The 27871-nt window shown below is 48.2% G+C and overlaps 2 protein-coding genes across 2 annotated transcripts; one reads left to right on the top strand and one right to left on the bottom strand.

Annotated features, from left to right (window-relative positions):
- Nucleotides 1-156: 156 nt before the first annotated feature.
- MYOZ3 (myozenin 3) lies at nt 157-13020 on the top strand. Its single transcript, XM_074960289.1, has 7 exons — nt 157-510; nt 4060-4149; nt 4669-4823; nt 5459-5536; nt 6381-6519; nt 7182-7362; nt 11050-13020. Exons 2-7 carry the CDS (start codon nt 4068-4070, stop codon nt 11222-11224), a joined length of 810 nt encoding a protein of 269 aa, XP_074816390.1. The 5' UTR covers nt 157-510; nt 4060-4067; the 3' UTR covers nt 11225-13020.
- On the bottom strand, nt 12503-25096 carry RBM22 (RNA binding motif protein 22). The gene is made up of 11 exons (XM_074960288.1): nt 24942-25096; nt 24231-24284; nt 23121-23150; nt 21097-21229; nt 20225-20325; nt 19892-20064; nt 17825-18025; nt 16970-17134; nt 16413-16501; nt 15652-15783; nt 12503-14875 (listed from the first exon to the last, which is right to left on the bottom strand). Exons 1-11 carry the CDS (start codon nt 24993-24995, stop codon nt 14745-14747), a joined length of 1263 nt encoding a protein of 420 aa, XP_074816389.1. The 5' UTR covers nt 24996-25096; the 3' UTR covers nt 12503-14744.
- Between the last annotated feature and the right edge of the window lie 2775 nt (nt 25097-27871).

Here is a 27871-nt window from a genome sequence, read left to right as displayed (position 1 = left end):
TATAAGGGCATGTTTATGCATTTGTGTATAAACGCCCTACCTGGGTGCACACATACGGCTTTGTATGCATGAGCATGAGAGAAAGAGAGAGAGAGAGAGAGAGAGAGTGTGTGTGTGTGTGTGTGTGTGTGTGTGTGTGTGCGTGTACGTACACGTACACACACACCCCTCTGTGTTTGTGTGTGCTCTTAGCGGTCAAGAGCTTGGCTCACCAGGGGTCTGCACTGCCTCCGCCCCCCCCTTTTCTCAGCCAGAAATAAATGTCTGATGTAACATGGATTAGGACGGAGGAATCTCAGCGATGGTCCAGGCTGAGTGCGAGCAGGGCACAGAGGGGGTAAGACAGACACAGGGGCTACTGGCAAACACTGGGCCCCGGGGTAGGTTTGTGAAAGCTGTTAAGGAATCCTAAGCCCAGGCCTAATCCCTGGGTGGAGCAGGCACAGCAGGAAAGCTCCTTTCATCTGACAGCAGTGCAGCAGGACAGAGTCCAAGGAGTCACACAGTCAGGTACGAAGAGCTTGGCTCTGAACTTGGGGGGGACGGGGACTGGGGGGAATAGCATGGGAGGGGGAGAATTGCTACATCCAAAAGCAGCAGGAGGGAACTCAGCAGCAGGCTGGAGTTTGACCCCCACTGAGAAGCAGGCTGTCTCCCCCCCCCCCCCCCGACCCCGGCTGCTTGTTATTTAGGGTTCGTCTCCATGTGGCTGGCTCAGCTCAGGCTCACTGAGAGCTGGAACCTAGAGAGTTAATAGCTAGGGCCCTACCAAAGTCATCCTCCATTTTGGTCAATTTCACTGTCGTAGGATTTTAAAAATCGTACATTTCATGATTTCAGCTATTTAAATCTGAAATTTCACAGGGTAATTCTAGGGATCCTGACCCAAAAAGGAGTTGTGGGGGGGGGTCACAAGGTTATTGTAGGGGGGTTGTGGTACTGTTACTCTTGCTGCTGCTGCTGGTGGCAGCCCTGCCCTCAGAGATGGGTGGCCAGAGAGTGGCAGGGTATCTGGTGCTGGTGAGGAGAATCTTGACAGCTGGGCAGGAGAGGACATTGCCCTGCATTCATGCATTCAGGTGTTGAGGAAATACCACCACCCCAGCAGGCTAGGATGGGGGTGTTATTTCCCATGTCTATTTCAGGAGGGGCTGGGCCCTGGCCCCGTTGTGCTTGGCACCGTACAAACCCGGACCCAGAGTTAGCCCCTCCGGCCCTGGGAGGTTTACAATTGAAAAGACACAAGTGCAGGTGACACGAGCAAATGGACTTGGAGAGGAGCCATAGCGAGACGCCGCCACGCCAGCGGCTGGCTCCTTGGGTGCCACTCAGCAGATCTGGGCATGGGGGCTCTCCATCCCTGCGCCCCAGGAAGAGGGGAGGGCTGGGGAGGTGGTTGGGTGCAGTCAGCTTGGCTCTAAGGAACCCCCATATGGGGGCTAGCAACGCGGGCATTGCAGCTGTCAGGTAGCCGCTGCTGTGGGCAAGATGGGCAGCAGCTCAGGACATGGGAGCTGGGGGGCGGGGCAGCGCTGTGGAGTTGTTGGCTACATTACAGAGAAATGGCTACTCACATGGGACTCCCCATGCACGGAGAGGCCAATGGGTCATCTCACCCCATACCCTGCCTCCCACAGTGGCTCATACTGGATGCTGCAGAGAGTAACACCCCCCAAAATGGCCCCAGTTGCAATGGAGGGGAAGTTTGTTCCTGTACCCAGCTGGTGATCAGCTTATATCCTGGAGCATGAGGTGTCTTGTAATGTTTCCTTACTAGTGCTGCTGCAGAGGCTAATCTTATCCATGGCTGTACGTTACACCTGTTGGAAATGGAATATTTGCCTCCTTAATACCCTGCAGCAGTGAGTTCCACAGGTTGTAGTGAGTGAAGCATTTCCTTTCAGTTGTTTGACTTTTGCTACCTTTTAATTCCATGGAGTGACTCTAGTTCTTGGATTCTGGGGCGGGGTGAATAGGAGCTCTCTCAGGCCCCCTCCAGTGAGCCCGCTGGCTGGGCTCTGGAGGGGCAATGGCAAACCCATATGCCAGTGCCTGGCTACACTAGAAATGGGGAGTGGAACACAAACCCACTCTGAGTCCAGAGATCTTTGCCAGGCGAGGACCCTGCATGACTGCGGGTGTGGAGGCCAGTTCACCCTTCCAAGCTGTGCTAGGAGTGGGTTCTTCCTTCAGGAAGCTGTGTGTCCTCTGATCGCTTTTGGGGTGGGGATCCAGGCTGTATTGAAAGCAAGGCCAAAACTCCCATTGACTTCAATGGGTGAGGATTCCCCCCTGGGCCACCGAGTCCTAGAGGAGTTGCCGTATATCGGGAGGATCAATTCCCCCCTTCCCTGTACAAGCAGCCCCTGTGGTTCTATGTTATGGCTGTAGCAGAGTCACTTGCTAGGAATGCTGCTGCACCTGCAGGGCCTTAAACTCCCAGCAAACCCTCCTAAGCAAACTCCCCACCCAGCATCTCCAGACCGAGCCCCCCAGCTTGCTGAGACCATCCTCCCAAGAACCTCCAGATGCCGTCCTCTCTGCCCAAAGGATCCGGGTTACAACTCCCCACTCTACCAAGGTCAGGAGCTCAAAATAGACCATGGCTAAATGGGAGCTCAGGGAGCAGCGAGCAGCAGACATGGTCTCCATAGAGAAACCCACAAAGCAGAGCAAGGTGCTGCTAACTTGGCCTGCTGCCCCGTTCAGGCAGGGGGACCCCATCCGTCTGTGCACCACATGGGGAGAGACGTATACTTAATCCTGCCTCAGTGCAGCAGGATGGACTAGAGAACCTCTTGGGGTCCCTTCTAGCCCGACACTTCAATGAGTCTGTGATTCTACGGGGGTGGGGTGGGGGGAGGAACGAGATGGGGACTATTTTTTCCTCTTTAACGAAGCGCCCAGTGAGAGCCTTCCTGGGGGGTGACTTGCAAACAGAACAAAAGTGACTGATTCGAGCTGTTTCTTGGCTTCAGGAGGGTACAAGTTAAAAGACTTAGATGGCACAGGCAACCTTAGAAATACGATTGATCGATCAAAGGACAGATCCCTATTCTGCCCATGTTCCAAGGATTGGTTTTGTACCATGACTTAGGGTAGAATACAGCCCCAAAATACATATAAGGAAACATGCAACATTTTAATTAGCTTGTGAAACTCACCCCTGCAAGGGATTAAGTCAGACACCAACAACGTTACACATAAAGGAGCAGACGTTTATGAATAAACGTGGCTCCAGCCAGCTAATCTAACAGTCCCAAGGGCTCTGGCTTCAGGGCCGAAGCAGAGGGGTAGCTGAGCTCAGAAAGCTCAGTATACAACGCAATGCACCTTTAATTTGTATATTTTGAATAGCATCTTCGGACAAGACAGCGCCCCACAATGCTTGGCAGAGTCTAATGCAGGACGGGGCATTGTATCAGGGACAGAGAGCCTTGGGGCAAAAACTTGGCCTAGGGAATACATTAAGTGGCTCAATCATAAAGCCAGCAATGGAGGGCAGAATTAAGAGGCATGAACAGGGAGCACAGAGATTTCAGATGGCGAGTTGCTGCAGGAGATGGCACCAGATGGCAGGAGCTGCGGAGGAGGAGGGTCTCGCACCAGCAATAGCGAAGCGTGTGAAGGGTGGAGAGAAGCTAGTCCAAGAATAGTGGGGAGAATGGGGAGGAGAACACAGAGGACCAGGATGTGGTCACTTGGAACAGTTCTATAGTGTTAGAGACATGGAGGGTTGGTCCTGAAATGAATGGGAGAGGTCTGTGGTGAAGTTGGGGTGACGTGATGGCATGATACAGTTCCTAGGACCATAAAGCGGAAGAGAAACCCCCTTTTTCCAGCTATATTCTCTCTGGTTTTGTGCATATTTTCCAAATGGGAGCAGAGCTGGGCCCCAGGGTAACTGTTTGCAAAAAGCCATCACACGAATCTCAGAACTCCACCTGGGATCAGTTCTTCCTAGGGACGGGGCAATTGGCACCCTGGGGGTAATGTGTGAGTAGCAGCCAGGGTCTGCCCTGACGTGTGAGCCCTGCTGCGTGTCTGCTTCTTTTCCAGGTGGGAAGATGTTCCCAATCATGCATTCGGACCACACCCAAGAGAGAAAAAGGCAGGCGATTGCCATCGTGAGGGAGATGGCGGAAGATGGTAAGAGATGCCTTGTGCTAACCTGACTTACAGAGTAGCCCCAGGTTGCCGCATGCAATCCACAGGGGCTGATCCAGTACCCATTGAAGACACTGGCAAAACTCCCCTGGACTTCAGGGGATTAATGTTACTGGTCTCCTCCTTGGACTTTCCAAACGAATGAACACTACATTGTCAATTAACACTAATGGGGCCCATACACCAGATCGCTAGAGGTTATTCGGAGCCCTTCCCAGCATCGGGATCCCCTTACTATCCTCCCTTTTCATCCCCCCCCCACAAGGCCCCCTGGTCCCTACCTCTTTTGCGGATGTGGCTCCCATCAGTGCAGTTTCTGAACCAGCCTGATGGGCACTGCAGAGCTATGCAAGATGTTTGTCACTCCTAGGGCCTGACCCTCTCCCCAGAGTGAGGTTCTGCTGGCAGCCCCATGCACAGCCACTGGCCCCTTGCTCAGAGACCCTAACCCCCTATTGTAACATCTGTGCTTTCACTGCCCTGCTCTGTGTGTCCCCTCAGTCCCCCAGCTGGACCTGGGGAAGAAGGTCAGCATCCCCCAGGATCTGATGGTGGAAGAGCTCTCTTTGCAGACAAACAGGGGGTCCCAGCTGTTCCAACAGAGGCAGAAGCGGGTGCAGAAGTTCATCTTGGAGCATCCTACTGGCTACAGAGCCGTGAGTCGCCTCATCATGATGGGAACCCAAATCTGCGCTGACCCTGTTGGGTCAGCATGAGGGTTGCGCTCTTGGCTGACAGTCCAGGGACTGAACCAGGACCTCCAGGGCTAACGGCAGGAGCTGCTGCAGCTTGAGCTGAAGCTCCAGAAATGGGCAAAGGGGCTGTAATAAAGCCAGTCCTCTAGATTGGCACAGAGCGGGAGCTGTAACACTCATGCGCACCAGGCATTACGCCAGCACCCCAGCCTACCTCCCTCGCCCTTTGCTGGGGTACATGTAGAACATAACTCGAGCAGGCCCCCTGAAAAGCAGGGCACTTCTTAGCCCAGGATATGGGGATCCCTATGTTAACAGGAAGCCCTGCACAGTTATTGTAACGGCATGTTTTAACGGGAAGGAGTGTGAGGGGAAGGCATGCGCCATGAGCTGTGAGGAGAGCTGGGCTATCACCAGTTGGCACTGCCAGCTGCCGTGGCCAGTGTCTGTAGAAACGATCCCCGTGTCAGAGCCAGGAAACCGGGCTCTGAAACCACGTGCACCGCCGGCCCTTAAGCTGACTGCACGCTCCCAGCACTGGGGCTGTGTGTGGGGTGTGCTCCCCTGAGTGACGTTGCTCCCCCTGCCCTCCACAGAGCTCGAGCAAGATGGCAGCAGGTGGCTCACACGGCATGGCTGAGGGGGACCTGGCAGGAAGACCCGACACATGGCTGGTGAGTGTCCCTGAGGCACCATTATTGAAAGAGAAGCAGTGGATGGCGCTAGCCAGTTGGGCTGGAGCTAAGTTACTGAAGTAGCCTCACTGGCAGCTCTAGATCAGTGCTTTGCCAGGTGTCCTGTCGCTTTCCCTGCATTCATTGAGTAAGGACATGCTGGAAAGGGCCATGAGCGGGCTAGCATGCTCTTTGCGTCAAGGCACTTTGGACAGTGGCCCTCTGGGCCTCGCTGTGCATGCTGGCCTATTCAGTTGGGATGAAGGTAAGCGTATTCCACACTGATTTCATTTTCTCGTTCTTTCTGAGCGAGGCAGGAGCCCTGCGGGTCCAACCTCCATAAGTATCCTTCCATGGCTGGGGACCTAGGCTGACAATCTCCCACTGGGGTAGGCAAAAGTGAAGCAAGGTGGTAGTTTTCCTCCAAGATGCTAGCAGTTCATCACAAATTCACCATGCAAGTGTCTTGGAAAGGACCAAAGATTAGAAAACAGGGGGCCGGTAGGTCCTCCCAGAGGCCCACGGGTGGAATTGTGTGAGGTTCCGGGGCTAGCAGAGCAGGGGATGCTGCAGCAATGCATTACAGCATGCTAGCAGAAGTGCATGGGGGGAGTTCCTGCCCAGGGCCTGGCCCTGCCATGCCTGGCTCTAGCTAGGGCAATATGCTCTTCTCATCCCTGAGCAAAAAAGTTATCACCCTTCAGGAGACACGACTAAGTTGTCTCCTCCTCTACCCTTTGCTACTCCATCTTCTCCACAAGGCCTTACCTCGGTTGTCAGGGGTGAAGCCAAGCCTCTCCTTGTGCCCATCCATAGCCTTCTCCTATCACTCTTTCTTCTCTAGTCTGCTGAGGGCCAGGAGAACTATCGCACCGAGCTTCACGTGGCAGCAGCAGGCCAGGGGACCCCTCCCAAAGTGCCCAAGAAGACAAACAAAGTCATACAAATGAGTAAAGCCCTCAATCCCGAGGCCCTGGCCCCAGGTAAGGAGTTGCCAACAGAAAAAGACCACCACAACGGAGCTACGTCAATGAAGTGATGAGGAGCCAGACCTACAGAACTTGTTATCAATAGAAGGCGTGTGGCCCCCATGATTCCCAGTGGCAGAACATGAGGAGCCCTCCCTGGTGTGAATGCAGGGGTAGCATGGGGCCACCTTAGAATTCACTACCCCAGCCACAGACAATCAGGGAACAGCCATGCCATGGGAAAAGGAAAGCCCCCTCCCGAGATGTCACTTGCAGAGATGTAGCCTGGTCAGTACAGCTGGCTGGGCATGGTCTGCCAAAGCGTTTTTTCAGTGGAAAAAGAGTTGGGTTTTTGGATAAAAAATAGAACGTTTTTGTGGAAACAAATACATTTTTGCAGGTATTTGTCAAAGCCCCCCCCCCGGACAATCTAAAATGTCGGTGAGTGGACAAAAGAAACATTTGGATAAAAAGAAAAAAAAATGTTTTTTCTCTACATTTTTCATGGGAAAAACCATGTCCTGGCCAGCTCCACTGCTCTCCCAGCCCTTCCCATGGGAGGGGAGAGTTCCTGTCCACATGAGGACAGCCCCGGGCAGGCCTGGATCCAGTGAAGCTGGCTGGCTGCTGCCTTGCAGGCCTGCTGTAGTAACAAAAGCTTTGTCTCCCAAATGCAGGCTACTCTGGACCGCTGAAAGAAGTCCCACCAGAGAAGTTCAACTTCACTGCCATCCCCAAGAGCTACTGTTCCCCTTGGCAGGAATTCCTCTTCAGTGAGGACTATCGGGTGGAGAGCAAGAGCCAGCTGCCTGAACTGCCCAGGAAACCCAGCCACTTCGAGTTGAGGAGCTTCAACAGGTAACGGTCATTAGACACATCCACCATGTTTGCTGGGATATGATGGCGATTCTGAGCTGATGGAGGACTCAGCCTGGGGCACAGGTCAGGCTTGAAGATGAAAAGGTGGCTGGAGACCTTGCTAAGAGCTTCTATTTGCAATTTTTCTTGCAACCCCATTTTAGCAGCTGGTTATAGCAACCACCGCTGGGAAAGGCTGGGCAGGACAGGGGTCTTGTGCAGCACAAAAACAAGATGGAGCACCCTTGACATCTCTGCAACGGGACACACAGGAAACCTGGATCTCTTGAAATTACAACTGCTACAACCTGTCCCCTGGCTATCCCATTGCATTCCTGCGTGGGTGCTCCTCAGAGGAAGCAGACACCAGTGAGGCTACAAGAGGGAATACAATACTTAGGACATGGATAGCATCTCTTAAAGGTGACCTGCAAAGGGAAACTAAATACGGGCTTGTGCCTTCTTTATACACCATAGAGAATCAACATAAATAAATGGGCCCAGGCCTAATTCTTTTCCATCAAAGGGCAGCTTCAACAGAACAAGGGAAGCTTCCCAAAAGCCTTGCAAAGCCCCTCTCCCAAAGAACCCCTGAGCCCTAAGCCCAGCCCTACCACTGACTTGTCAGGTGACCTCAGGCAAGTCACTTGACTTCACCGTGCCTTATTTCCCCACCTGTTACACAGGGTTGAGAACATAGCGCCAGTGTTTGTTACACGGGCGTTGGGAAGACCCACTGCTGGTTGCACAGTGCTCGGGAGATATAAAGCACTGTAGAAGTGCACAGTCCTTCCTCCCAGAGCCACAGGCGCTGACTTATTTTTCCCAGTGGCTGCTCCCCACCCACTTTGCCCCAAGGCCCTGCCCCCATTCCACCCCCTCCCCCTAAGGCCCCACCCTCGCTTCGCCTCTTCCCACCCCCTCCCCTGAGCGCCTCCCACACACCAAACAGCTGATCAGCGGTGAGCCCCGACTGGAACCAGTGAGGCTGGTGGGTGCTTGAGCCATGGAGCAACCACAGAGCTGGCGCCTGTGCTCGGAGCAGGCTACGTTCCACCTGTTTGGCCGTGGCCACGCTAAGTGACAGCTCGTGGGCTAGTCTCGTTTTCACAAGGTGACAGATAGCTGCAGAAGCAGCTAGGACACTAGGTTAATCCTTACGCAAGGTGCTAAAAAGTCACCTGATTCCTTCCAGCCACACACTGGAGACTGAACTGTCACAATTCTTCGACCAGTGGCGCCAGCAAAGGGTGCAGCCCCAGGCACTCTGTGCAAGGGTTAACCTTACTCTTTGTTATGCCTCCTCAGATCCTAGAAGTTACAGTAGGTTTGGGTTTGTAAAGTACGCAGATGGGAGACTGCTAAGGGAGTCCCGTGTTCTGCAGACAGCAGGAGTGGGGGTTCCAGCAGAGGAAATCTCACTTCTCAGTCCGTAGAGAACAAGTAACCTAGCGTGGAGTTGGGGGCACTGAACTTACATAGCAATGTCTTTTAGCTGAATCATAACACCGAGGCCCTGACCCCTTCTGGTTATTGAGGATCCCCAAATCCCTTTTCATGAGTGTAGGTCTGGGATTCACCCTGGTCCCTCAGCCAAACTGCTGTTTGGATAATTACATCCTGCCTAGCTGAATTCTTGCTACGGTTTCAGATGGATGCGGCGTTCCTCCTCACTTCTTGCCCAAGCTGCTGCATAATGTCGGTGGGCCCCGTTAGCCAGCTGCTTTATTCGAAACCTAAGGTGGCTGTATTAGAGTTATGCAGGAAGTAGCCGCCCCGCGTTGTTATGGAGATGAAAGGTGTTGTATAAACGTAAGATATTAGCGAGGAACTCGCCAACCCCTTCCCGCACCAGCCCAGGGTAACTAGCAGGGAGCACATGAGCCAGCTAGCAGAAAGCAGGGCCCTGCTGGAAGTGATGCTGCCGGCTGGAAGCAAAAGGTGGAAAAACCAAGGGGTTGCTATCGTGATTTCCTTACCCCTCAATGTATTCAAATATTTAGAATTTTCCCCGTCCCCAGCTCCATCAGGCATACGCTGTAGAGGGACGGGGAAGGTGCTGCAGTCACTTGCTCTTTAGTTTCTCAGACTCGTCATGTTTCTCTGCCCTTGGCTCAGTATTTATTTCTGGACAGAAACTCAAACAGGGGCATGTTTCTATATGACGTGTAAGGCTGCCTAGCTTCACCCTGTGTTATTTCCCCCTCTGAACTGCTGCTCTTCTATTTAAAGCCCCAAACTGATATTTAATACAGCTAGATGCTAGCCAAGTCTCTCACCTCCATTTTAACTCTTCAGTGAGGCACAAAGTGCCAGGAAACTGAATTTACAGCCGTCAGATTTAAACAGAGTTAAAAAAACCCATGATCCTTGTGGATCTATGGTCCTGATTTTGAAAATCACCTCTTTTGATTTGATCTTATCCTCCCCACCCCAAACAAATCCAACCCAAAGCTCTTAGGAAAATGGATGCTGCCTTTTGTATTAAGCGAGAAGCCAGAAATCCTGCCTGTGAAGCAAGATGAACCCTGGAGTATTTCACATTTGTGAGAGACCAGAGGAAAGCTCACAACCTCTCCAATGACTGAATTTAAGCAGGCTGGTTTATTTACAAAAGGCAGAGGGGTGATGAAAGACCTTGAAGAGGCTCACGGAGATGGTACCTGCCCTACATGAGCTGTAACACAAGGCTTTGAGAACTACCTTGCCACATACTCCTTGGGGGAACCGAGCATTTCTGGAACAACCCTTCATCATCCACACTTCCCCCAGAAGTGGGGCTCACACCTGCAATCAGCACCTGTTCCTTCCTGGGACGCTGCTGTGAGAAAACAATGCCACGTTACTCGAGTAACAGGTTAGACAATGTAACAGAGCACGTTTTCCAAAGCAGACATTTGCAGATATGCCCCCCAGTCAGCCTTTACTGCTGCCCCCAACACAGTGCTCTGCCTTAAATGAAGGCCTAACATTCAGCCCAACCCTAACTGCTCCACAGGAATACACCTCTGGCCTTATATTGTTTCTCCAGGAACAAAGGACAGCTCAGGCCCCTGCACGAATGCCCTTTTTTGTCACATTCCAAGAGAAGAGGTTGTTTGTTAAGATATGTACAACAGCACTGATCATGAGGTGGTGTTAACACAGCTGCAGTCCCTTCCAGAACGCTTTGACTGCACATAAAAGGCTTCACTCTGCTTTACAAGGGGGAGCAGAGGGTAGGACTTGCTGCCCTAAGACCTTTCATGTGTGGGGTCTTTCTCGTGCCTCTTCTTGTTCAACACACACATGGATGCTGGCAGGGTTGCTAAGGGAAAGTGGGGTGTAGTAGCTGTGGGGGCAGCTCTACCTTTCCATCTCAACCAAGGCTGCTGAGGTAGTGAGACAAGCGACCCTGTCTCTCTGCAGGAGTTTGGATGAGGGCCAGCTGATTGAGGCTCAGTCTATAGGAGATGAATGTTGTGAGGACCTGAGGGAAACAGAGTAAGTGGGAATTACGGTGGCTGGAAGGAGTACAGCTGCCATTCATGACAAAGGTTGGCAACTGATGGCTTTTGCTAGATGACCAGGCTGCTATTGGATGCTCAAGGAGCAACTAGTCCCGAGTGTTTTTACCATCCAGGGCTACCAGGAGAAGTACACCCCCTCCCCATGAAAATGCTAAATCTTCTTCCTTTGTGCATGCAGGACTCCTACCCCATTTGGTGGAGTGCTACTCAATGACATGTTCACTGTGCCTGGGTTGGAGATGATGGCTCAGACAGACACCCCGAACAGCTTGGAGCTCGTCTGGAATAGACCCAGCTTTAACAGAGCACCCCAGGGCTGGGTACGGATTTTACCAGAGACAGAAGAGCTGTAATGTAACCTTACTCCCTTCTCCTACCCACAAATGCTTTATCTGCTAGGCTCAAACATGCTTTGTTTTAAAGCGCTGGTAGAGGTACTCCTTAGCATAGCAGAAAAGGGGAGTAGATATTCTTACCCATGCACCCTGTGAAGGCCCAGTGGCCGCAGCATGTCACCCACTTCCACACACAGCCCCCAGCAAGCTCACATCTAGAGCCATTCCTAGACTACTCTGTTACAAGGTTTTCCTAGGTGTCCATTATTGTGGTAGTGGGACAAATTGACCAGCCAAGTTCTTATTGACAAAACTGTCGAATTCCAGTAAACTTCCACATCCATGATTATACTGTGGAACAATGCGGTTGGAGCAGACACATTGTCCTCGCTCTGGTGGTGTGGCAAATGGCATAAGAGCCAGTTGTCATCACATCAAGTCGCCTTGCAACTGTTCTGCGACACCAGCATTGACAGGCGCTGGCTGCTCAGAGAAATCCTAGCTTAAGGGCAGTGCTGTAGAAATGTAATTTTGGTTGAGATGGGGAGGGGGAGTGATAAGGCAGTGTGGTAATTGGGGAAGTGGGTGAAATAAGTTACTAATGGCTTTCTGACACATAAGGAGATAGATGTAATTTCCTTTAACATGCTAACTCCGTTAAGAAACAACCACTGGGCTGGGTGTGTGGGGCTGGCTGTCAGACAGAAACATGTACTGCATATAAGTGAGGGGAGTGCTTGAGATCACCACTACCTGAACTGGGAGAATCAGGAACCTATGCCATTTTCCCTGCTAGCTACTGGTTGGTGTGTTACACTTCCTTTCCTACCCCTAACAGCTTGCTGTATGAGTTTACACAACACCGTTTTAATATTTACACCACTTGATTACAATTATATATGGAGGGCCTGATCCTGCTCAGATTTTCTTTTTTACTTCAATAATAGTCAGGATCAGACCCTGCCGATTTAAGATACAGTACACAATTGGCGCAGCCCCAAAAAACAGAGTCTATATTTAAGTAATTGCCAATTTGATCATACAAATCAATGCTTGATAAAAACATTAATGTGGTACCACTAGGGGAGAGGACATCCTACGTAATAAACACTTCTATGGCAAGCAAGACCTTCATGCAACACATGCAGAAAGTAGTCAACAAGGGTGCTTTGACCACAGCCTTTCGGATGCACGCAAGCACAGTATATAGAACAGAGCTATCCATCAAAGGAAGAATGCTACCAAAAAAAGGGTAGATCACAACCCATGTATGTTCCAAACACTCCCACTCACCCTGGGGCATAGAAAAGCTCCAGCTCAACTTTGCATTTTCTACATTTGTTTAGTTGTTTTTGTCAAATTCGTACGATAACCCTACTGTAACCTTGCAAAACTGGTCTTGTTTTCTTTTTTTTAAATGGGTGAGCAATAATATATATTTTTTGGATCTTTGTGGTTAGGCTAGGCAAGTCATTTTATATCCAGGCTGGTAAATGTGCAATTTTAAAAGGCTGCCTTATTTGTAAATAACCTAACATACAACCACTGCGTTTCTAACGCCAACGAGACCACGCAGAGGAAAAGCATGCACCACAGTTAATTACGATCTGGGGAAACTCACCACTGCAATGCAACACTCAAGTGGGGAATGTTCATTCCTCCGCCCGCCCCCAGAAGCACACCGGGGCAAACTGAACAAGTGTTTAAAGGTTTGTGCCTATGAACTACTGTCCAGCTCTGAGCCCATCTCCCTCCCCTTTGCCTGTGAGCTGGAGGCCATGTTTACATTCAGAAATCTGGTTGGAGAAAATAAAGCAGCTATATTGTAAAACCTCTGTGAGTTCAATACTTGTCAAATTAGTGCTTGCAGAATAAGGCACTGACTGGCTCGAGTCAAGCCCAGTACAAGCAGGTGCTGTGCCAGCTTCCCCCACACAGATCTGTCAATGGATCGTCAAAAGCCTGTCCTGTAACACGCTATTCTGGGAGCTCCTGAACAGTACCAAGTTGTGCTGTATTTTGATATTGTGGATTATTACTGATTGAGACCAGCAACACTCATTTGCCTGTAACCTATGCCAAGTTTAAACCCAAGTCTCCAGAGATGAAAGGCCAGTGCACTAACCAAGTGCACCCCCTAGAGTACTGTATTCTCCTATACAAGATCCTACATGGTGCCTGCAACGTCAGAACGTCACATTCCACTTAAGCAGGGGCCTAGCCCTACATTCCAGAGAGCCGCACGGTGAGGCAGAACTGGGGCTGTACACTAGCTATCTCACGCCACTCTTCATCTTTACGAGGACAGAGGGCTCAGCCAAACAAGGTCAGACAATACTCAGACAAATTTTGCCTCTGGAAGCAGGGTCCAAATATTTGGAAAATCTGCTCATTTTAATTTAAAAAACAAAAACAAGTAAATAAGGCTTTATCTCATCACATGTTTCTCTTTACCAAAACATATCTACAGATCAGTTACATCAAAGCAACAGACTTTTGTACTTTAAAATCCCCCACCCGGACTCCTAAGCACTGTATTAAATTACAGACTTTATGCAGAGAACAGATGCTCCAGGGTGAATGCTGAACTCAGAGCTCTTAAAAAAAAAACAACCAGAAAATGGTTTGGTCCATTTCACAGCTTGAGAGCCATTTTACACGAAGGCCACAAAAGCCATAGTTCAGACTGGATGAGCTTGCAGTATTACTGCTGTCTCATTCCTGGCAGTTTCAGTAACAATGTTCATTCTCCCAGGAGAGGGGCGGGAAGGTCCCAGCTGGCCTATCTGAAATAGATGGCTGCTTGAGTGCCTGTTTGGGTCATGCTGGAATTGACAGTAGGGGAATTGTTTGCATTACCTAGCACTTAACTGACTAACTACAGGGGCTTAGGATTCTCCACGTTTTCCTCACGATCAGAAGAAAAGCAACCCAAAAAAGGAGAAAAAAAGGTCACAGTAAGTAGAAGGAGAAATCCCTGGACGTTGTGAGCCTGATGCTAGTTTCCTTTCCCCTCATTGTTATCTTGGAGAGTTCTGGCTTAGTGCTAGAGGACCTGGTATCTTTTTTCAATGATGAATCACTAGTTATTTGACTCCGGAATGAATATTACTAGCAAAATTTCCAGTTAAGTCTGTATAAGAGACCCCAATCCATTCCAGGGTGTAAATTGCTGAGGCTATCAAACTGGCTAAAGGTGTGGTTTTTTTCCCCAGGAGAAAAATTTATTTCAAAATATGTGCAAAATTGAACACACTGATGGGACTGTAATTCTCGTACAATTCATTCATGGACCCTCTAGATCACGTCTCTCCACATTCCTCCCTCCCACATCCCCCACCCATGATAGTAAGTGAATGATTCAGGTTATATGAATGACCAGATTCGCTAGTGGCAACACAACAGAGCTCAGCTTGCCCTGTGCGTGCAAGCAGGAAGCAAGGCTTAGTCTCCAGCTCGCCCACAGCTGAACATATTATGCTACCATGGTAACCAAAAAAATGACATCTACTCAAACGGTGAACAGGTCAATGGGGTGCTAGGGAGTATTGTGCTTCCCAGCGTGGGCACCCATCCTCTGTGGATCTTGAGAAGGGTAGTGGATGGGGCCTGGGGCTCTCATGAAGGGAGGTGGAGGCCCCATGGTGTGAAACATGTGTGGTCCAAAACCTGCAGACACAGAACACAAGTGTCAGATTACCAGGCGCCCTGATGAAGTATTTTATTGTTGCCTGTGTGTCATTCAAGACAGATAAGCAAAACATAACTGAGCCCACGGAAAGGGTGCCCCCTCTCCTCCTTCCCCAGTTTCTGAGGAATCCCAATTTACACCCTTTTAACCTTTCTGCCAGCATAATGAACAGCTGAGGGCATGTTGCTATTCAATGACAGACTGTAGATTCCAATTCTGTGAGTGCCTGTTCCCCTGCTCCCTATTATATTACGAACTGCCAAATGTTTTGTTTTCACTACTGAACATACCAGAAGTATTTGGGTAATGAGACCATCCAGCGCAGTTGGACAAACCCAACACTTCCTGAAGTTCCACCGGGCTAAGGCTTCACGTTTTGAATATACAAACAGTCAAATATTGACACTAACGTTCTCTCTGTTTAGAGTCACTCCTAGAAGTTGGACAACATGGGGTTTACTCAGCTATCAGCTAAGCAGGGTGGGCCTCAGCACAGGTTATGAGATTCTCCTGGGTACTGCAGAATTTTGCAGAGAACATATTACATCACAGGCAGTTCAGTCTAACGAAGAGCCAGTTCTACAGTACAAGCTGGTTCATAAACCCAGATCACACTTAGTAGGTACCACACAAAACTACAATAGAGAGCATCTGCTAGTAGGTACTCTGGCAAGTAAGACCTGATTCCAGCCCTCTTTGGTAAAGGACATAGTTCTAACTCTCCCCACCGAGTGGGGAAGGGAGAGGGAATTACCTGGAGGTGGGGGCGGAGCAATGCCAGGGGGTGGTGGCAGGGCAATGTTAACCACGGCTGGAGGGCCACTGGGAGGTAGGTTGAAGTAATTTGCAGATGCCTCTTCTTCTGCAGCTGGAGGAGGGGGAAGAGCTTCAAGACACAAACATCCCTTGGTTACTGGTGAAAGCTAGCAGGCAAAATATAAGCAAGTATCCACCCAATCCCTAAGGGGAGTGCTTCAATCAGCTCTCCCGACAGGAACTTTGTTAGTAATGTGTATCTAACAGACGCAGGATGCCAGTGAACCTCTAGAACAGCTGTGACCCCTTCCACAGGCTCTGACCCTTCCACACCGAAAAGCCACCTGAATCCAATCCTAAACAACTGGGATTGCCTGCCCCAACAGATGACACTGAATGGATCAAGAACACACAACCAGATCTTATGCCACAGAAGGTCTCAATGATTTAAGTGCCTTTATTCTAACCATTGTAACTTTTCAATCACCCTGTAAAAAAGGCCTTGAGTCACCTTGAATTTCCTTCTAGCCAAAGATCCCTTCATTGCCCATAAATACAAGACTCACCAGCCAGCTCTTATTCGAACACAGGTTCATTAACTGCTCTGAGAGCGAGATGTGCTGCTGCCCTGCTGGCCCCAGGTCCCAATGGTATAGAGAGCAAACCAAGAAGTGTAACTCTGTTCTGCCTCATGGTAGCAAGTGACCTGCTGTTCTGTGTTTGAGAGGGCAATCACTGGTATGGAACCATTTCCCTTACCTCCAGGTAGTCCTGGGACTGGCTCCAGCTTTATACCAGATTCTGTAGTACCTTCTTTCTCCTTCTCTTTCCCTCTTGCTGCTTGGGACCTGAAATCAAAGCCAAAAGCATTAGAACTGAAGAAGGAGGTGGCAGAGTGGGTAGACCCTCACAAGAGACAGTTTTACGTCACCAATCCCAGACCCACTGCTTCAGGCCAAGGATCACGAATTTACAGAATGCTAGCAGCAGGGACTTGGTGAGTTGGCGCAAAAGGAGTTAGTGTTGTTTTTTCAGACAGCAGTGTACCCACCCCAAAATAGAATTTCTCAAAGAGACCCAATGCCAATTACCCTCCAACACCACATTCCCCACCAAAAGACAGGCAACCCACTAAATATTTGGGTCTTTTACACACTTGGCTTCCGTTCGAAGTCACCAAGACTTTTGAGTTGAATAAGGAACAGTACATGACTCTGAAGTGCGCAGTTAAGAGCGGATTCTCCAAAAACAATATCCTGAGGAAAACCTCCAAAAAGGAAATAAATGCTTCCCCTCTTCCTCTCCCACTTGCTCACCTCCCCCACTTGACGTTGAGTCTGCGTCCATTGACAATAAGCTTGTTAAAGGATTTCTCAGCAGCCACTTCTGCAGCTTGCCGTGTCGCGAACTGGATGAATGCACACTGCTGCCTCTGTACCACGGTTATCGTCCGGATCTCTCCAAACTGGTAGAAGTGATTTCTGCAAGGAAAGGACAGCAAAATTGGATTCTGCTCCTCTTCTCCATAAAACACACAATACATTAAAGGTCTCACATGCTCACACCCTTGGGAGACAAGCACCCTTTCCCCTCTATATCATGGATTCAAATCCAGTGTTAGAAAAGAGGGGAAATGCCTGTCACAGAACTTTAATCCCTACATACAATTATGCAGCAACAGTGCCAGGGGTTTCTTCAGAATTCAGGAATTAAGAAGATGGAGGTTACATGAGGGGATTTCAACTGTACAAGTGTAAAATGGGATCCTCAGGGCACCAACAACAATGATGCATTTTGGGGGGGATTTTTGGTGGAGGTGGGAGGGGAAGAGAAGAATTTGAACACAGCACAGATGATGTGGCTTAGATTTAACTGTATTCCCACCTCCAGAAATTCTGCGCTCCTCTAAATAGACCTATTCGCCAGCTTCTGGTTAGGGTAAAGTGAAGAGAGTGGTCACTCACTTCTGACTGGTATGGACAAATGAAGGGGCTGCATAACCAAGGGATGAACAGCCCCCTTCACTCTCATTCAGGCATAGCAATCTCAACAAAATGCTTGCTAAAGATGAACACTGTGACAAGCATCTTAGGAAAATGTTAGCAAGCTAATTCTCCGTTATCAAGGCATCAAGCTGAAAAGCAAATGCAAACTCAGATGTACCAACGTACCTCAGATCAGTCTCGGTGATGGTGTCTCCCAGGCCTCCTACATATAGTGTGGTAATGGTCTTGTCATCAGGTGGGTCCAGACGAGGCATGGTTGAAGCCCGTTTCAGAAGCTTATCAGCTACAGGATCATTAATACCATAATAACGATCTTTGATGTTCTGATCGGCCAGAGGATCATCTGGGTCTGTAGGTTTCTCGTGTCTAAAGTAGAGTAAACAAAGCATTTCATAACATTGCACTGTTACAATTGCACCAGAATAACATGACTGCAACAGCCACCTTTCTCCTTAAAAGGCTATCTGAGGACTAACAGCTAACAGTATTCAAATAATCACACCAAAATGACACACAATTAAAGAGCCCTAAGAACTCAAATTACTTATTAATTTATTATAACATTCGCCACCTAGAGTTTTAACAAATAGCAGCTCAGACAGTTCAACCAAGGTTCCATGAAATTGCATGAGCTGGGTTTCAAACAAAGTTACTTGCTGAGATATGTTCAGATCACTGACTGTGGGACAGTATTTTCTGCTGCAAGAACTGATGTTGCAAAAAGAGGCAATGAACAATGTAAGAGAAAAGCTGCACTTGTTCTGGGGATTGATGTTTCAGCTCACTGCTGAATACACACAGTATGATCAAGAAAGAACCTGCTGGAAAGGATTCATTCACTGGTAATATGTCAAGTTAACATTCAGTTTCAGAAAGCCTTTGACAAGGTCCCTTATCAAAGGCTCTTAAACAAAGTAAGCAGTCATGAGATAAGAGGGAAGGTCCTCTCCTGGATGAAAAGACAGGAAACAAAGGGTAGGAATAAATGGTCAGAGAGGTAAATAGTGGTGTCCCCCAGGGATCTGTACTGGGACCAGTGCTGTTCGAGATATTCATAAATGATCTGGAAAAAGAGGTAAACAGTGAGGTGGCAAAATTTGAAGAGGATACAAAGTTACTCAAGAGAGTTAAATCCAAAGCAGACTATGAAGAGTTACAAAGGGATCTCGCAAAACTGGGCAACTGGGCAACAAAACAGCAGATGAAATTCACTGTTGATAAATGCAAAGTAATGCACCATGGAAAACATAATCCCAACTACCTGTACAAAATGATGGGGTCTATATTAGCTGTTACTATTCAAGAAAGATCTTGGAGTCGTGGATAGTTCTCTGAAAACATCTACTCAATGTCCAGCAGCAGTCAAAAAAGCTAACAGAATGTTGGGAATCATTAGGAAAGGGACAGATATTAAAACAGAAGATATCATAATGCTACTATATAAATCACTGGTTTGCCCACACCTTGAATACTGTGTGTTGTTTTGGTTGCCCCATCTCAAAAAACATACATTAGACTTGGAAAAGGTCCAGAGAAGGGCAACAAAAATGATTAAGGGTATGGGACAGCTTCCATACAAGGAGCAATTAGAAAGAGTGGAGACTTTTCAGCTTGGAAAAGAGATGACTAAAGGGGGATATGACAGAGGTCTACAAAATCATAAATGGTTTGGAGAAAGTGAATAAGGAAGTGTTATATACCCCTTCACATAACACTAGAACCAGGGGTCACTCAATGACATTAATAGGTATCAGGTTTAAAACAAACAAAAGGAAGTACTACTTCACACAACAGAGTCAGCCTGTGGAACTCATTGCCAGGGGATGTTGTGAAGGCAAAAGTATAACTGCGTTCAAAAAAAGAATTAGATAAGTTCATGGAGGATAGGCCCAACAATGGCTATTAGTCAAGATGGTCAGGGATACAATCGCATGTTCTGGGTGTCCAAAGACTAAATGCCAGAAGCTGGGAGTGGACGACAAGGGATAGATCACTCAATGTTTGCCCTATTCTGTTCATTCTCTGTGAAGCATCTGCCATTGGCCACTATCGGAAGACAGACTACTGGGCAACATGGACCATTGGTCTGACCCAGTGTGGCTGTTCTTATGTAATTTTTCCTGCAACATCTGCAAAAATGCTTATGAAGACACTGCATTACTTTCATTTTACTCAGAATTCCCTATATTGCAAACCACTGTTAACATGTTAGCTTTTCAAACAAAACTGTACCTGTAGGGACACTCTTCCCCTCTCTTGCATTCTCCTTTCACCCAAAAAGAACAGATGTGGGGTCGGTTGCGTTTATAGTAAGGGGTGGTCCGAGCCAGTTTAAGCAACATGTCACTGGTAGAAGTAGCTTTTCCTAGAGCACCAACTGGTCTTGTGCCATCAGAGTTTGAAATCTAAGCAGTAGGTAAAGAATGCATATTTCATTACTTGGGACAGGAAACTGATGCACATAATCAGAGAAGCCAGGAAGTTTTCAAGATTATCTAATTCATTTAATCTACAGCAAAAGTGAGATAAGCCACCAATAGATTCTGTTAAAAATGCATTCCTTACTTCTCTCTCCATGTTCTGGGTGTAATACTCTTTATTGACATCAGATTTAGGCATGTCATCCTTAAAAGAGAGTCCTGCATCTCGAACCTGAATAGGTAGACCTAAAATTAAATGGAAGAACAAAGTTAATATTAACCGAAAGCAGAAAGCCCAAAAGCGGTTATTATAACATATTAACGTAGCTGTATTCAGAGATCGGGGTCCTGAAGAGCAGTCAAATCTGTACTGATTCGTTGTTTTACACTGCATTAATTAATATCCTATGGATAGTATTACTTCACCTGCTGTGAAAGGTGAACTGAATGAGACTGAAAGTTTGTCTAGTTTCATGGTAGTTTTTTAAAAGCCTCATATTCTACTGAAACATATGTGAATAGCGGGAATTCAGTTAATCAAATATAATTCATCCTACATCTAGCATCCCCAATGGAACAATTTTTACTCTTGCCAGCAACAAAGGCATGCAATGTCAAGATTCTAATCCTCTCTACAGTTAGAGTAAGATCCATTGGGTATCAAAGTCCAAATACACTTTGAAATTCATAGCAACTCAGTCGTATGAACACAGTCAATCACATCACAGCACTCGTGTGTATGGGAAGATCTTATTTTAGAATGGATGCAATTATTAGACACGATTTAGTCTTTAATGAGCTGGAAAGTTTATGCAGACAGGAGCACCATTTGGCATATAGATGTGCCTTCTGGTATAGCCTAGAAGAGATCGCAGTCAGATTTGGTCAACTTCTCTCTCATACAAACATCTCTAAATAAATATGCATCTCCATGCTCTAGGCACACAGAGTCATGGAGATACACATTTATTTAGAGATGTATTAAAACTATGCGGAGACAGGAGACAAGCTACACACCATATTCCAGGTCAAGCAGGCAGGTCTGACACACATTCTTCAGCTTGCTACATGTTTGGCACACTTCTGTCTTCTTAAAGCGCATTCGAACACCTGGGCACCAGCGAAACACTGTGAAGGGCCTGGCACAAATCTGAGACAAAGAGAGCAGTGACTTGTACCGCTCTAATTGCGGCCAGCAATGACACTAGTATTCAGATTCTTATGGAAACTAAACTACTACTAGAGGCTCCCTCCCTTTTAATCACCTGCCTAATGTTACTACCTTAATACGTAAAAATTCAAGCAAACAACTCAAAAAACCCAATCTTTTCTTGAAAAAAGAAAAGGAGGACTTGTGGCACCTTAGAGACTAACAAATTTATTTGAGCATAAGCTTTCGTGAGCTACAGCTCACTTCATCAGTTGCAAATTAGCTGTAATGATCCTATATACACTAAAGGATCATTACAGCTAATTTGTAGGATATGTCTGCAAATTATATACTTGCTGGGATAGCAAGAGACCCAGTCCATCTGGCCACAGGCATTTAGGCCCAGAAAAGGGTGGCCTTACTCTGAAGTAATGCATACAGTCTCTGTGGGGAGGACGTTTCTACTTCCATTGTACACTGGACTCGGGGAAGGGGAGCTGGCTCTCAATACATCACTCTGGTTTCCTAACGAAAAGGAGATGATGGTAGGAAGGAGGAAAAGAGGGAAACAATACATTTTAACTCCTCCACTGGAGTCAATAAAAAGCATTCTGCTTTATATTTCCAAGGGATATCACTAAAGATTCCTGCTTTCTCCTTTTTGAAACACAAAGGCTGGCTTGTCTCAGAGATACCCAGCATGAACCATTTGCTGGCAGGGGAGTTACTGAGATCCAGAGGGAAGCCAAGTTCCATCTACCACCCATTTGCCAAGGCAAAAGTGAAGAGGAAATGAATTTTTAACAGGAAAATGCTAGATTGATTAAATAAATTCAATAGTAATCCAGTCCAGCATTAACCACCACTATGTTATGAGATTTTTTTTTTTTTTTGGGGGGGGGGGGGGGGGAGAACAGCAACCGATAAATCCAAACTAAGAAGAGAATCAGATTTAAGTTCAAATCTCTTTGAGATTACTCCCCCCCACCCCAATCTACTCTTTCTGAAAAAGTAATGTCAGTAACCTTCCCACCAGGAGTTCTGAACACTGCATCTTTTGGTGCCAACCTCTGGATTCAGTGAATCCACTAGGAGGATGGGGTTAAAGAGCAACACCACACACTCTTGGGGCGAGAGGGAAGGAATTTGTATAACTAGGTGATTAGGTTATTTTTGTTCAGGTGTAAATTATTCTCTTACAGGGTTTGAAACCTAAACCCTAGAACACTGTGTTCTTGCAAGAGACTGAGCGAAAATGACTAGAAGCAGAAGTGAATCTGAACAATTCCAAACTTTTTTTTTTAAGTGAATAACCAGACTAAATAGTGAAATAAAGGAAATAAACCTAAACATTTTTCAGATTTAATAATTAAGGGTCCAATCCTGAAAAAATGTACAATCATCTGTAACTTCACTCACATGAGAAGCCCCACTGACTTTCATGGATAAATCACATGACTAGACTTATTAATTATTTATATTACTATAGCACCTATGAGCCCTAGTCACAGACCAGGACCCGATTGTGCTAGGTGCTGCAGAGAAACAGAAAAAAAAAAATAAGATGGCCCCTTCCCCCAAAGAGCTTGCAATCTAAGTGTAAGACAAGAGACTACAGATGGATACAGAGAGATGGGGGAGTATACAAGGAAACAATGTGACAACATTGGTCAGCATGATAAGCAGTGAGCACACTAGTAGCTAACTGTTGTCAAGTATTTGTAGGCAACAGGGCATTCACATGCTCAAGAGTTTGCAAAATCCACCCCTTAAAGTGTTAACAAAAATAAGCAATTGTTTGAAGCTGATATTTTCAGCATTATATCTTAATTCTAAATGGAAACTAATGAGCTAGTCCAGAAGTCAACTCTTACAATGAAGACAAACATACCTTGCATTCTTTTCCATATTTCTCTTTGGTCTGGAATAAAATCAAATGAAAGTTACTAAAAAAGCCCACAAGCTACTAGTCAATGCTATGATCATACATTACATGACTTAGAAAATACTCCCCTGCTTTCATCTCTTCCACCCAACCATCCACATGTGGTACCACCATAGCATCTGCATATTTTCTCTCTGTGACGGTTGCATTTGGAGATGTCTGATCCTATGGCTTTCACTTAATCTGGACAGCCTTTGAAAGGTAAGTGGGAGGAAATCACTTCCAAATCCTTCCACTTTTTCTGATGGCAGAATATTTAATAGAATATTTTTAAATCTTTCAAGAAACCCCTCAGCTTCAGCTTTTTAATATCTGTTTTCTAAACAATGACAAAACATCCAGAGATCCGTAACACACAAAAATAAATCCTCTATCAATCTTTGAAACACAGACGATATTTGCATAAAAAATTATAGCTCATTAGAATTGCATAGACTAAAATGTGCTTAGGGAGAGAAGAGTGGAGAAAGATGGATGTTTAAAATGAGAATACACTACATGATTGTACTTGGTGTTGGGAAAGGTAAAACAAAATGGAATGGTGACACGTACACAGCCTTCCACTGAAGAAGTCAATGCACTGGGTAAAACAACAAGGATTTAAAGGACATTCAAGCAATCTTCATCAAATGATATCAAAGCACTTTTCAAAGCACATTTTAAAGATTGGGCAAGTCATTTAGCCTTTCAGTACATCACATTTCTCTAAGTCAAGAAGAGAGTCATCATCAAAAGTTGTGATAGAATCCATGTTTACCCCATCTCTTATGATTTAACCATTAGACAAGCAGTCTTGATTTCAGCTCAAGTTTTTGATTGTTTGATTTGTTTTATTGTGCGCCCCATGCCCTTGGCCAATACCGAAATCTAGCCCTCTTCCCCTACGCACGCACGTTCTGCTGCCAAGAAGCAGCACGCAGAAGCCTGTATGTATGCATTTTGGCATCTCCTACTTGTCCCATTTGTCTGAGCTCATTTTTAGTCCCCTAAACCAGCAGTTCAATAGCTAGTCTCACCATACACCTTAAAGGACAATGACTCGAAGCAGTCACATACCATTCTGATATAAGGGTTTTCTCCAAGGCATGTCTGACACAGAATGGGGAAGTCCTGCATCAAGGAAGGGGGAAAAAAAGAGTCAGGACTAAATCTCAGAACTCACTTCAGATTAGGCCTCTATTCAGCAACAACATTTCCGCAGTCTGCGTCTCTCAGATCAGAGATGCTGGACTGGATGCTGGACTAATTTAAAGCTCTGACTACCCAAAGTGTGTGTGTGGAGGGGGGGGGGGTGAGGGGGACACCACCAAGGCCCCCAACACGTCCCAACCAGCTCCTAGCTGAAGCCTTGTGAAGAGCCACACACCCGCTGCCCGTTATTTGTATTTAAAAAGCAGAACACTCCCAAATACGTGGTAAGATCCCACCTGGTCAGGAGCCCAGATTAGCCACCAGCAACCCCGGGGGAGGCCGTGGACTGTGCCCGCGCCCGTCATTTACACGGGGTCAGCGCCCAGCGGCCCCAGACAGGGAGCAAGGCCCGGCACCCGCCTCGGGAGAGAGCCCCTGGCCGAGAGCCTCCCGACCCACAGCCCCCGCCTCAGCCACCCACACGCCCTTCAGCCCCGGCCCCGGGCGGACCCCCGCCACCGCCAGGCTCCCTGGGCCCGGCCGGGCCGCCGAGGGAGGCTAAACCCACAGCGAGAGGGTGGCGGCCTCTCCCCCCCACCGGGGAGCCTGGCCCCGCAGGCCCCGGCCGGGCCTTACCGCGTCCTCCCAGTTCTGCCGGTTGTAGGTGTTGGAGCCCAGGGACGTCGCCATCTTGGAACCAGGCCCGGTGGCCGCAGCCGCAAGGCCCGGACGGAAGCGCGCGCGCGTCGCTCCGCCAGCGGCCCGGCATGCACCGCGAAAGGAAGAAGGGCCGTGACCCCAGCATGACCCTCGGGGAGCTGGGCTGCCGCCTGCCGGCGTCCCCTCTAGCCACCGCTGAACCACAGAGAGCGGGAGGGTGGGGGCGTCTGGCCCTTTAAATCACCTCGGAGGAGGGGACCAGAGCTGCCAGTGGCGCCCCTGTCCGTGGGAGGGGGGTGAGAATCTCGACCTGGGGGTGGGGGAAACGCCCCCCCCGGGGAGGGGGTGAGACAATCCCGCACTGGGGTGGGGGAAACGGCCCCCCCGGGGAGGGGGGTGAGAATCTCGACCTGGGGGTGGGGGAAACGCCCCCCCCCGGGGAGGGGGTGAGACAATCCCGCACTGGGGTGGGGGAAACGGCCCCCCCGGGGAGGAGGTGAGAGAATCCCGCCCTGGGGGAAACGCCCCCCCCTCGGGGAGTGGGTGGGGGAAACGTCCCCCCGCCCAGGGAGGGGGTGAGAGAATCCCGCCCTGGGGCTGGGTGTGGGAAACGCCCCCCCCCGGGGAGGGGGGTGAGAGAATCCCACCCTGGGGGAAACGCCCCCCCCCTCGGGGAGTGGGTGGGGGAAACGTCCCCCCCAGGGAGGGGGTGAGAGAATCCCGCCCTGGGGCTGGGTGTGGGAAACACCCCCCCCCCGGAGGGGGTGAGAGAATCCCGCCCTGGGGCTGGGTGTGGGAAATGCCCCCCCCCCCGGAGGGGGTGAGAGAATCCCGCCCTGGGGCTGGGTGTGGGAAACGCCCCCCCCCCGGGAGGGGGTGAGAGAATCGCACCCTGGGGCTGGGTGGGAGACACGCCCCCCCCCCGGGGAGGGGGTGAGAGAATCCTGCCCTGGGGCTGGGTGGGGGAAATGCTCCCCTGGGGAGGGAGGGGGTGAGAGAATCCCGCCCTGGGGCTGGGTGGGAGACACGCCCCCCCCCCCCCGGGGAGGGGGTGAGAGAATCCTGCCCTGGGGCTGGGTGGGGGAAACGCCCCCCTGGGGAGGGAGGGGGGAGACCTCCCACTTTATTACGGAAAAAGACTCCTGGCGAAGTCTAGCATGATGAGGACACTGCCACATGCCCTGGAGCACAGCATGAGCTCTGCCCTTCTCTGCTCTGAGACCTGTGGTGTCCACGAATGGACCTGGTCTCTTAGAGCCATTAGTAGCAGCCTTTCCTGCGCTGCATGATGGGGATGCAGTGTGGTTTGTGTGTGTGATAGCATCAGATGAAGAGTTGTCAAATACCACTCTGGAACTGCCAGACACCATGCTAGCATTAGCACTGTGGGTGTAGGGCCTCTGTTTTCAAGGGTCTATTAATTTCATTGTGGGGAGATGGGTTTTTTTATCCAGTAACAGTTGTGATCCATAAACAGACTGTAGAGGTTCTAGCCGTTGTGAAAAACCTTTGCTCTTGGGCTGGACACACTGGTGCCAAGAACCACAATCTCTCATGTGCTCAAATGCAGGTTTAACAGTTGTCATATTGTTTACAGCACTTTTAGTTCTGCGGGGAGTCCAGTTGATATTATAAGCCACAGATAGTTTTTTGTGAATCTTAGAAAACACCACAAAGACTTCTTTCTGCTTTACAGCACTCCTGTCTATGGCATGCAAACCACAGTCAGATGCATCAAAACCTTTTGCAGAAGCAGATGAGTTAAAGGACTTTAAAGGAGTCATTGTGCTACCACATACTTACTGAAGGCTGTGATCAATTGATTGTAAATGGACTGTTTAAGCAAATTAAGAAATCTGAACATGTAAGTTTGAATAAAGTTTATCAGAGATGTACTGCTATCCATTAAGGTGTAATATACATTTATAAGGGAACCCAAGAAAAGCCTTTGACAAGGTACCTCATCAAAGGGTCTTAAGCATAGTAAGCAGTCATAGGATAAGAGGGAAGATCCTCTCATAGATCTGTAACTGGTTAAAAGACAGTAAATAAAGGGTAGGAATAAATGGTCAGTTTTCAGAATGGAGAGAGGTAAATAGCAGAGCCCTTCCCACTCCCCCTCAGGGAGTTGTACGGGGACCAGTGCTGTTCAACACATTAATAAATAATCTGGAAAAGGGGGTAAACAGTGATGTGACAAAGGTTGCAAAAGATACAAAATTACTCAAGAGTTAAGCGCAAAGCAGACTGCAAAGCATTACAAAGGGATCTCTCAAAACTGAGCAACTGTACAACAAAATAGCAGATGACATTGTGTTGATAAATGCAAAATAATGCACATTGGAAAACAATGCCAGCTACACATACAAAATAATGGGGTCTAAATTCACTGTTATCACTCAAGAAAGATCTTTGAGTCACTGTAGTTCTTTGAAACCTCCCACTGGGACTATTCAGCTTGGAAAAGAGAGGAGTGTGTGTGTGTGTAGGGGGGAATATGATATAGGTCTACAAAACCATGAATGATGTGGAGAAAGAGAATAAGGAAGTGTTATTTATCCCTTCACATAGCACAAGAACCAGGGGCAATCCAATGAAATTAATAGGCAGCAGGTTTAAAACAAACATAAGTACTTATTCAAACAGCATACAATCAATCTGTGGAACTCATTGCCAGGGGATGTTGTAAATGCCAAAAGTATAACTGAGTTCAAAAAAGAATTAGAGAAGTTCATGGAAGATAGCTAACAGCCACTGATTGACTTAAAATGGTCAAGGATGCAACCATATGCTCTGATGTCCCTAAGCTTTGGACTGCAAGATACTGGGACTGGACAACACGGGATGGATCACTTGATAATTGCCCTGTCCTGTTAATTCCTTCTGAAGCATCTGGCACCAGCCTC

Source organism: Natator depressus, chromosome 8, assembly GCF_965152275.1.
Source record: "Natator depressus isolate rNatDep1 chromosome 8, rNatDep2.hap1, whole genome shotgun sequence".
In the NCBI taxonomy this organism is placed as follows: domain Eukaryota; kingdom Metazoa; phylum Chordata; order Testudines; family Cheloniidae; genus Natator; species Natator depressus.
This window is presented reverse-complemented; position numbering and strand designations above follow the sequence as displayed.